Genomic DNA, 11,332 nt, shown 5'->3' on the forward strand with positions numbered 1-11,332 from the left:
CTTGTGCTATTCTTCTGCCTTATTAACTTAATATATTATCTTAACATGAGACTATTACATAAACAGTATTCAGAAACTATCTATTTTTCCTATCTACCTTATTTTTTGTGTGTTTTCTTTTTTGACGTACTTTTTTTTCTGGAGGGTGTTCATCTTCCCTGGAGGTTAATAATTTGTTACTTTTGTGAAAAAAATATGAATAGAGAACTAAATGAAGTCTCTTTCTGTTTAATGATATATTAGTAAATCATAACTAAGGTTGTTCTCTATCAGCATTAACAACGTAATAGTCTTAGAGGTGATGACTGAATCCAAGGATCCACTCCCCTCTAGAGCCTGGGCTTGTTGTTAGTTAGATTTATATAGCTATGCATGGTAGTCAGTCTTAAGGTAATTAGATTGGGACGCAGGCTCCGTTTGCAGCAGAGACGTTTAGGTCCATTTCTGATGAATACAACCATGGAAACTGTGCTCTTCGCAATGTTTATTCAAATTAGTACTTGCAGGGAGAATGTTTTTCTCTCCATTTCCCCTCTTCACTATTTAAGCTGAAAGCTGTTGTCAACACAAAAGCGTACTTACAGAAATTGTTCATGAGCAGACATGCAATTTAAATAATGTACTTAACTGTCATAGAGGAAAAGTTGCAGGTTATTCTTGCATTTTAAGAGTTTGCAAAGCTGCTGATTTTTTTGTTTTCCAGCAGAACTGAATGCTTTGCTGTCTGGGCTGACGACACAGGAAATCCCTCTCAGCTCTGAATTTTATGCTTTTTTATTCTCTCTGATCCATAATATTTTGCCATACATCCTGTCATCTTGTTCCAGAATGCTTTTTGCACCAAGTTATCTGTTCCTAGACAATATACTCTTGTCATCTTAGCCAGCTTACTGGAGATCAGTGTCTTAGTTGTGATTCATATCCTCTTTGGAACAAAATACCAGGCATAGCATATGCAAACTGCAGTTCTTAAGAAGCCTTATAGCATAGAGAACCAGGTAGAAACATGAGACTCTGGAAGGAATAACTGGCACTTGACTTATCTGGCAACACTAGGTCATTCCTATGAAAAGGTCTACTTCCATGTGTCGCTGCTGAATTTACAGTGTTGTCAATGTATTGCATTGGAGAGTAAGATCCAGTTGGCAGCAACCATCTCGCTGCATGTCCCTCCCCTGCCTCTCCTTCCACCTTCTCCGCCCACGCCCATGCTTTAAAGTAGTATGCTTACATCTTGGGGCAACTCCTAGGTCATGGTTTTACTCAAAAGTTTTGAGGTCTGTCAAAAGCAAGTGCCATCCCTGAAATGATTCTGTTGTCCTCAGTTATCTTTAGCAATAAAAAAGGAGCTGTTGACATTTTGATTGCTTGAGAAAATACTATGCTGTGCTATAGCAATGACACCAGTAATAAAAGTTCAAGTGAAAATTCTTGCCATCACTGTAGGAGGATAAAAAAGGCATGACAGCACATTATCCCATGGTCACTGATAAGATGAAGCAGTCCACCATGCTTTGCTCTCACACTTAGTGAGCCATTCTGCAACTAATATTCTGCTGCTTCACTACTCAGTCATTGTACCTCCTATGTATCTTCAGTTATCAAAGAGAAATGTCTGAATTCTTCACCCATATTTAACTAGAAGTGCTGGGATGAAATACTCACATGTGAATGACATTTTGTGTCCTCCTTTAAGTATGGTCTTTACTCAACAGGAACCCTTAAAAGAACAAATGTCCTTAATTGCACTGTTTTAAAACAAAACAGTTAGCCTCTGTGTTTCTGAATGACCATGCTGATTACAGTATTCATTAAACAGTCCTGGGGTTGTTTTGAAACATCTACAAGATCACGCACTGCAGTAATTCATTCAGAGCAAGACAAATATTGGCAACATCTTTTCAGTGACCTTTTAAAATGGCTAAGTGAGAAGTAGCTTGCACTTGTGATTCTACTGGAGTAAAAATTGGCATGATTTTCCTTGTAAGTACCCCGGCAGCAACAAAATGCACTTTCACCTCAGAATCTGCTGCCCTGGCCTCTGTGGTGTTGAGCAGAGAAGGTCATCTGTAAGCAGAGCTTTGGGGAAAACAATTTCAGATTTCATTGCTCATGTTTGGACTGTTTATTCATATTTGTCTGCCATGCAAGAGGTGTTTTTGAGCTAGGTTAAGTATTTGTGTATTTGTTTCTCTCTCCATAACTTCTTAGGCATATATAGGAGTAAATTTGTCGTCTTCTGTTTGGGACTGTTCTGATATGGCATTTGCTGTATGTGGAGCTAGAGATGATGAACAAGGAATTAGTTCATCTTCTGTGTCATTAAGATTTATTGTGTTTGTGGGTCCGATACTGTACTTGGTCACATTAGTGTAATCCCAAAATACTACTCAGAATTATTTTGAATTATTTGGACATTCAGAGAGGACTTTAATTTACATGAAAATTTTTGCGTGCCTCAAGGCTCTCCTTTTATTTTGGTAGTACAGAGAAAGTTTGAAAGAATTGCCATTAACGTAAACCAAAACCACCTCAGGCAACTAAAAGCATGCCTTTTGCTATTTTGTTATTCATTAACTACTCTGTTATTCCTCTCCTCTCCTCCCCACGAGCACCTCCCCCACCCCTCAAAAAAACCCACTAAGGAAACAAGCACACCACGATAAAAATGCTAATAAAGGGAATAATTCCCAATAGACCATAAAAGACAGCATTTATAACCCCGATAGAAATGCCAGTCAGCTTTTTTTGATGTAAAGCATCTGTCTCCAAAAGGAAATGAAGGCAGGCCTGTTTCTCCTTTCAAGTCTCTGAAGTAGTAGGTGGTGTCATTTGTTATACAGTGCTACAAGTCCCATGTTATTGCACTGGTAGCTGCCGACTGGCTTTGTTAACGTACTGAAAAGTTTTATCAGCTGTCTTTAATAAAAGACAATATATGTGAAGAAAAACTATAGCAAATGTCTGTTGCTCTCTTGTCCTCAGACCCATCATTTATAGCTGTCAGAGAGTGATGGCACTGATGTATAATCTTGCAGTCACCCAAAATTCTTGTGCCTGTTACAATAAACCACAGATGGGTGGTTGATACCCTAGAAAGTTAGGGAGCATTCTTTCCGAAATCCTATGCACTTCCTCATTTGAAACATGGAGGAGTTGGAACAAGCTTTCAGCACTGCCTGAAGTGAGTTATCAGTTCACATTTTCCATGGATACATTTGTTTAGAGCTTTAATGGCCTAAAATTTTTTGGGTCTCCAGGAAATCAGGAATGATGTGTAGAAGTTGGAAAATTTCAAGTTCAGTTAAAAGGCATGCAGTTTGTCCTTTTTCTAGATGTTTTTGTTGCTTGTTCTAGTGAAATGATATATCAAATTAAAGACATGATGGCAGAAGAGTTTTCTTAGCTAGGCGTATAGTCTTATATATATGACATTCTTTAGAGTACTTGATTAGTACCATACACATACCATATTTTCAGGGGTGTGTGAAGGAAATGGAGAGGAATTCTGGAAGCCGTATGAGACAACTGTGTTACTTCCCACACAATAAGTTTGTGGATGCTGTGGTATTAGCCCTGAGCACATTTTAACTTGTGTCTTATTTAATATGAGTTTTTCTAGGTTTAAGGTTTTGTAATCCTTATCCATTGTAAGCTTTGTCTAGATGCAAACATACACACATAGTTATATTTCAAGTGAGAAGACAGTTCTGTGTCAATAACTGTGCTCTTGAAAAAATCTATTTGATTCATACACTCTAATTAGACAAATAAGGAGCACAATTAGTGGGAATGGGCCATCCTACTCATGATTTGAGAAAATTCTCTTAAACGATCTTAAGTCCAAAAATAAATGAATAAATAAAATACGTAGATATTTAGACAGCTATCCATATACAGTGGAGCTGTTTTCCAATCATTCTTTGCTTGGATCACTTCAGTTGGCACCCAGAACATCTGTAATTAAGGAGTGTATTATTCCATTATAAAATCGTATGCAAGACTGGCACTGCAAAAGTGGAGCTGTGATAGTGTGGCTGCCAGTATGTGTTGTCCATAGCTAAGATTACATTTCAGGGGCTTAGTTTTCCTTCTTTGTACAGAATATGACAGAAGAGGAAATGTTGAAGAGTATTTAACTGGGAAAACCTTATAAAATCCAGCTGGTTTGGGTTTTTGTTTTGATTTTTAGTAGAACAAAGTAACTGACTTAGGGGTGGTAGAAATAATCTGTCAGGTTAAAGCAAGACAAGCTATATCTAAAAATAACATTTTCAGATTCCTCTGCATTAGCATTATGATGTTTACAATGGGGAGTGCTGAACTTATTTTGTTTTGCTTAATTTTAAAACTCTGGAAGGCAGTTGTTCTGAAAATTTGATGTGTCACAGTTCTTTATGAGGTTTTGTGATGCATAGGTTAACAGGTGAAAAGAAGCAGCAAGAAAGCTGAAAAAATATGAAATATTTGTAGGACATAAAACTAGAGAATTTTCTGAACAACATTTCCACAAAATGCAGGTTTTGGACACAAGAATTATGGGGGGTTTTTTTGAAGCTTGATTCAGAAGGATAAGAGTAATGAGTATAACTTGGTAGCGGACAGGTTTGGAACATAGGTAAGTCTTCTTCATCCTAATGACTTCCTATTACCACATCAGTCTGGGAGACCAACTCTAGCGTGTATTTTATTGGCCTTCTACCTACCATATTTTCCTGAAGTTCTTGTCACTAAAGGGCTTCTAAAGCATACCAGCACCCCCACCCAGTAGTCTGAAGCTGAGTTTCCATGTGGCTTCACATTTTGAGTATGGCATTTTGATCAGAACACTGGTGAGTGGTGTCTTGAAACACTTATCCTCTGAGGCAAAACTATGTGACTTGGAAAGTGAGTGTTCCTAAAGCTCACTGGAAATGATAGTGACCTGAGGGGGAAAACCATAGTGAACTTTGTATAGTATTTTTTCCCCTTTTTCTTTGAAATGCAAGGTACTGGTTTGGCAAATGCCTTTATGGTGCTCTCACTAGCACATGAATACCTTAGGTACTTGCAAAAAGGTAGGTTAGACTGTTCTCTTCAGCTTCATAAATCTGCTTTTCTGTCCTTGTAATATTTGTTAACTCCAGTAACCAGGCATGTGTAATTATCGTGAACAACCTATTATTTCATAATGGAATAATGGAAAGGTGAAAAAATAAAAACAAAAAACATTTTGTCTTAGCTAAAGATGGAAAAATTGTTAGTAATGTAAGAAGCTTTTTAATGGGTTTGTTATGAAATTTTCACATCTTTGTTATTAAAATAGCATGTGTTTCCACCATTGTTAATTTTATTTGGTCATTCATTAAGAAATAATTGCCACAGCCTGAAACTAAATGGATATCCTAGGACCTCTGAACATCCTTAGAATCTGAGAACAGATTGTATTTTCTACTAGTTATAATTAAGACAAAGAGAAAAAAGGGATGAGTTCCAATGTGTTAACTATTCCCAACAATTATAAACTCTTTATTGGCAATGGGTTGAATTAAAATTAAATTCCTGTCTTTAATCCACTCTTGGATTACTTTAATTTTCTCTTGGAAACTGTACTATGCCGACATTACCACATGTAAGGCTTTATGAGTTCTGTGTTTTCTCATTAAAGAGAGAAGTCTATGTCTGTAGACACCAGAGCTTGCCCTGTTTAAAGCATAAAGTATACAGCAGCTGTTCAGAAACTTTTTCTTGTTATCTCTATTTGCTTAAATTGCTAAATTGCTTCCATGAAAAGTCTGCAAACATAAGGGAATAATTTGTTTAAGTGGAAGAAGATTGTCTGAAAAGAAAACCTGAAAATATTCCTAATATTTCTTCTTCCCTTTTTTTGTACCAGTATCCAGCTGCCCTAATGAATCTTGGAGCCATTCTCCATCTGAACGGTAAACTGAAAGAGGCTGAAGAAAACTACCTCCTTGCTCTTCAACTTAAACCTGATGATGTCATCACTCAGTCTAATCTTCGCAAATTGTGGAATATCATGGAGAAACAAGGTTTGAAGACATCCAAAACATGATGATGAAAACTCTGAACTTTTTTTTCTTAAATTGATTAAAATCACAAACTAGAACTTCCACACAGTTGTCTGATCAGAGAACTCATTGGACTTGACTGCTAGGATCAGAGGTCTTAATTGCTGCTAGGAGAACCTATTCTGCTTTTTTGGCATAAGTTTTTTTGCTAGATAAATAGAAAAAGGAGGCTTTGAGATATTCGTGAAGGACTTGTTACCCCACAAAAATATTTAGAACCATAACACTTGAGAGAAGGTGTTTTGGCATATTTGATAAATCATTGCAAATCCCATATTGCTCACTTTTGAGTGGGTACTTGAAATGTATACTGTCGTAGAAGTACTAAGGGAAAATTGTACAGTATACACTAAGCCATATGGGAATAAAAGTCGTAATAGTAGGTTAAAGTATTTTGCTGATACTGTAACTCATTAAAATGTATACTAAATCCAGTGTGTTTGCAGTTTGTCTTAATGTTGCTGTATCTCACTCTAGGACCACTTGCTTACCAATTTCACAGCTTACTTGGCCAATTTTTCTTTTTTTTCCAAACCTGTCACTTGTGATTAGATGACAGCATTCATAATTGTTTACTGAGAATATGCATATTATTTCAGCTTGTTAAGTTTTAATGCAGTTTTCTTGAGATACACAGTCAAATGGCTGTGGACTAGACAGAATGAGCAAGGAACTGCCCATATTCTACATCAGATGTGTACGTAGAGTGGTAAAAAAAAAATAAGTCCAGAGGTATTATTTAGCAATACAAGCAAGACTGATGTTTGCCCTGATATCAAATGAGTGTGGTCAGACTGTCATCTTAAGAAAAAAAAAAAGGTATTATAGAACAGTGTGTTTGACTCTCTTTACATTGGTGTCAGATAAGACCAACTTTAAACTGGAGTCTGCATACAATATTTTTGCAATAACTCAGCCAAGTGAGATTTGAAAATATTAGTGCTTGGATGTGCTACAAATGAGACTTCATGAGCAACTCAGAGAAAAGGGGGTGTTATACATTGGTGAGGCTAGCAAATAACTGAAGGGACTGGATTAGATCATGCTTAAAACAGTGTAGATCAAGAGAAATCTGTAAAGGTGGTTGCTGGTTACTTTTCACAGTGGTGGCGTTTTAAAAAATATTACCTGTTCAGATTCTAACCAAATATTAGCATTCTGTTTGTATTCTGACATGTGTGCTAGCAGCAGAGCTGTCAAATATCTAAATATGCTTTTGGTGACATTCAATATATTTCTGTTTCAGAATTATTTGGCCTAGTTACTGTTTTAGTCTTCGGTTTTTAAATGTAAAAATAATTTATTTTAAATTGCAGTGTATTGAAGCTTTAGTCAGTTTTTTCCAGGCCATTTGTTAACTGCTTTCTTTCTTTGGAATAAGTATTATTGCTTGTAAGAAAATTTACTATTTCATTTTGTTGGTATCTGCTTCAGTGTTCTTTTCATAATGGTAGATATAATGTTAAAGTGGTAGAGCACCTTGAACTGAAGCTTCTTCAGGATCTTCTGTTAAAAACAACTATTACTGAGAAAGGGTTTGGGTTTTTTTTTTTCGCTTTTTAACTGTTGAGCACCATTCCAACAAAACTGTAGAGAATACTTTGCTGTATTTATTTATTTATTACTTGACTGCAGCAACGTTTCTTGCCATTAACACAACAGTCTGTAAGTGTTGCTATTTCTTTTGTTTGGTTTTCCTTGCATTTTCTCTGGTTAGTGTGTGTACCTAATTGCAAAGGGGACACTTGAGTTATACTCGACCTTCTTGGTCATTCTCCCCTTACACTTGGATTTTAAATCTGTATTGAAATAGATTGGGGAGTAGCTGTTTCAAAGTCAGTATAGTAAAAAATTGTAGTAGTGTGTGTTTCCTTTTCTTTCCTCTTGCTCACTAAAATGCCATAAGTTGCTAAGTTTACAACTGGCTACCAGAAAGGCCAGAGGGGCAAGATTGTTTGGTTTTGTGAAGTATGTCAACTTTTTCTCAAATAACGTTATGGCTGGAAAAGCAAAATTGAAGGGTCAAAAGTTGAATTTCATCATTGAAACCAGTGTTAGAATACAATGGTAGCTTGAACTTATTCTTCTGCTTTACTGACTTTCTGGAAAAAGTATAGAAATAAATTAGATAGTAACTATAACTGAACTCAGTATGAAACTGTGGTATCCTACAGCTTTATTTGCTCAACAGCCATCAAACTTCGATGGCTTCTTGGTCTTAACCATTCACTATGTTATTTGTCTCCTTCAACTTGTACTCATTCTTGTTTAGTAATTTTTATTCGTTGCACAAAAGGGGGAGAGGGGGAGCACTCCTGTGATGCAGTGTTATGCTTGCATTGATAACTGTTTTTGTTTGTTTCTCTAAAAAAAAAAAGAAAAGAAAGGAAAAAGGACTAGCGTAAATTTAAAAAGAATGTCCCTGAATACATTTTTTTAATATAGGTCTGGGCTTGATGACTTTCTTCTTTTGGGATGAATTTAAAACATGTTTAAAATATGTCTCTCTGCTCAGGGATTTATGGTGGATTATTGCAGACAGTGCTAAAAAAAAAAAAAAGAGCACAAGACAAGTTTACTAAATTAAAATTTTATTTTTTGAAAAACTGTTATTTGTATAAATTATCAGATTTGTAGGCTTTCCTTTTTGTAGAAATAATTGTTTATGTGCCAGATAAGAGAATTTCAATTTTGTTTTCAATAATAAAGCATTGATAACTAATACACTGTGCATTCCTTTATCTGTTACTGTAACAACAGAGTTTTTTAAAATTATTCTAATTTAATGAGTTATATTGACTGTTTTATGTATGGGAGAACTATATAGCATAAATAGAGTACAACCTGTCACAGCTGGCTTTTTTCTATACTCTATTGCAATTATACTTCAGCTGATATTTTCAAAAAGGTTTTCTGGAAGCATTTTTTAATATTTCTACTCACTAGATCTAGCCAAAGAGGTATGGTAACTATTATATTTGATTGTTGTTTCTAAACTCTATGGGAATAAAAGCTGATGAATAAGATATATTTATAAATTATTTTTATATTGACATACAAACATGATGTCAGTAAAAATGCTTCTGAAATGTATAATTGGCTACAAAAGCTGGAAAGAAGACTTCGCTTACATACGTGGGCTTTTTAGTGTCTGAGATCACCTTTCTCTTGTGCTGCGATGTCACATGATCAGTTTCACATCTGCTGCCTTCCTGCGCAGGGGATGTTATGAAGTGGCGTGATTCTTTAACCTTTTGGTTTTCTCTTAATCTTCTATGGACAGAGCCTTCTTAGCTCAATGGACCTAACACTAATATTCTCATACCTTCCTAGTTCTGTTGCATTCAGGTCCTATGCACTGATAGATTTGCTCTACAGTTGAAAAACGTTGATGGGCATGAGTAGAGCACTAGAGAGGCTTTGGGTCACTGACTTCCAAATTCAACTGTCATGCCTTATTTTTATCAAGCCTTACCTTCAGATGTGGTCATTCCTTGCCTAAGTAGGTTTTGATGAAATGGCAGATGATGTATACAGCGCATGCAAAGAATAATCTGACCTGTGTCACTACTTTCTCATGTGAATAGAGTCTAAACGTGCTTGAACTCCTGCTCTGGCTTTTTATCCCTAAACCCTTCTCTGTGAGATCCTGTTCTGTCTGCCTTGTGTTGTGCTTCCAATGTTCTTGTTCTTCCAAGCATCACACTTTTTTGGGCAGCAGATTCCTGATGCATCTCCATGTCTAATGGAGGCACATGGCAGCTCTGCGGTGGCTTTTTAGTTCTGCCATCTTATACAGGCCCATCTGAACTTCCTCTTTGTAGCTGGCACAGATGGCTGTATTACTTCTGGGGTTTGAACTAGTATAACGGTAAGGCACTAAATTATTCTACATAAATATACCAGCTCATTTGGATCTGGCTTGGGACTGTCAAACATGGCTCTGTGTTGTAAGCATTCCCATAGCAGCTTTGCCTGACAAGGGTGAATGCAGGTAGCATGAGAGAGTCTTTGCCTCCAGTTCAAGTGTGAGAACAGTCAATGACAGCTGACCTACTATGTTGATTTTGCTGCATCCCTAAGGGTTGCAAAGGAGAGATTTTAATGAGAGAATTTGGAGATTTAGAAATAAATTGTGGGAAATCTAAAGAGACTCCCATATAAACATTTACCTTTTTGAAACTTCTATTTCTGGTCCTCTGAAATAAAATAGAGACCCTACTCAGATGTTATACAGGCTCCCTCAGTTGGACTGACCCTGCAATTTGAAAAATCACTGCCTTGCTTCACACGGATACTGAATGTTTAATGTCTCTGAGATTCAGTAGTGTGGCATTGGCAGAATGTATTTTAAGGAATAGAATATATCCTATGTTGTGCAGGGGGTGGAGAGGGAGGTGTCAGAGAGGAGATGCAGACATTTTTGTGGAAATGAGTATGAATTTTAGGGGGACAGGCTTTATGCCAACAACAAAGAAGGAACCCCAAGATCAAGTTATGCTAGGATAAACTACAGGAAAGGGTATGCATCAGTAAATTTAAAAAAAAATGCAATACAGACTTAAAAAAAGTTCTTTTGGTATAATAAATCAAAACCAAACATTACCAACCAGAAATGCTGGCCTGGGAAGATGGTATAATAGAGTTGAGGACATAACAATGTATTCCCCATGAAAGACTGAATACACACTTCAAGTAATGCCACTTGATTAGAAAACTTTTACGGTTGTGTTTGTTTTCAAATTTCTAATTGATGTTTCTCCCTTCCCTGTATATTCTTTATTTTATCATATTTACCCTGTCATGGTACACTGGCTCTTTGGTGGAACCACACCTCTGGAGTTGGACAGCTTTGAAGGTTACATATGAGGAAGCATTTCAGAAGGGCAGAAACATCAGAGTGGACCTTCTAGAAAGGTGTAAGAAATAGATTAAATCGTGCATGCTTGCTGAGTACTCATTTATTTTGAATATAGTTTCAGTGACAAAGCATAATTGCACTTACTTACTGAAATTATTGAGCTTACAGATATTTCTGCGCAAGGTTTGAAGATTAAATTGTTGTTTATGTTTACAAATCTGTATCAGTTTGTGTGCATTTGAGCACAAATTTATGTTTTAAAAAACCTTAAGATTTCCTTTTGAAGAAACAGGTGTGGAAGCCATGTGCAGGGAGAACAGTTGTGGGGGGGTTTTTTATTTGATAGAACTTGTGCATAAGCCTATGTTTCCTTGCATCACCGGTCTTTTAGCTGCCGACA

At 36.4% G+C, this 11,332-nt stretch overlaps 1 protein-coding gene across 2 annotated transcripts in view; it reads left to right on the forward strand.

The window, feature by feature from the left end:
- Positions 1-8,765, forward strand: part of TMTC2 (transmembrane O-mannosyltransferase targeting cadherins 2) — a 259,847-nt gene extending 251,082 nt beyond the window's left edge. Inside the window, exon 12 of one of the 2 annotated variants that reach the window (XM_072864568.1) lies at positions 5,876-8,765. In XM_072864568.1, coding sequence (XP_072720669.1) covers positions 5,876-6,055 — 180 coding nt within the window. In that variant the 3' untranslated portion in view covers positions 6,056-8,765. The remainder of the gene's footprint in view (positions 1-5,875) is intronic. The other variant, XM_072864577.1, reaches the window with a different exon arrangement.
- Positions 8,766-11,332: the final 2,567 nt, after the last annotated feature.

Source organism: Ciconia boyciana, chromosome 1, assembly GCF_034638445.1.
Source record: "Ciconia boyciana chromosome 1, ASM3463844v1, whole genome shotgun sequence".
Classification (NCBI taxonomy): domain Eukaryota; kingdom Metazoa; phylum Chordata; class Aves; order Ciconiiformes; family Ciconiidae; genus Ciconia; species Ciconia boyciana.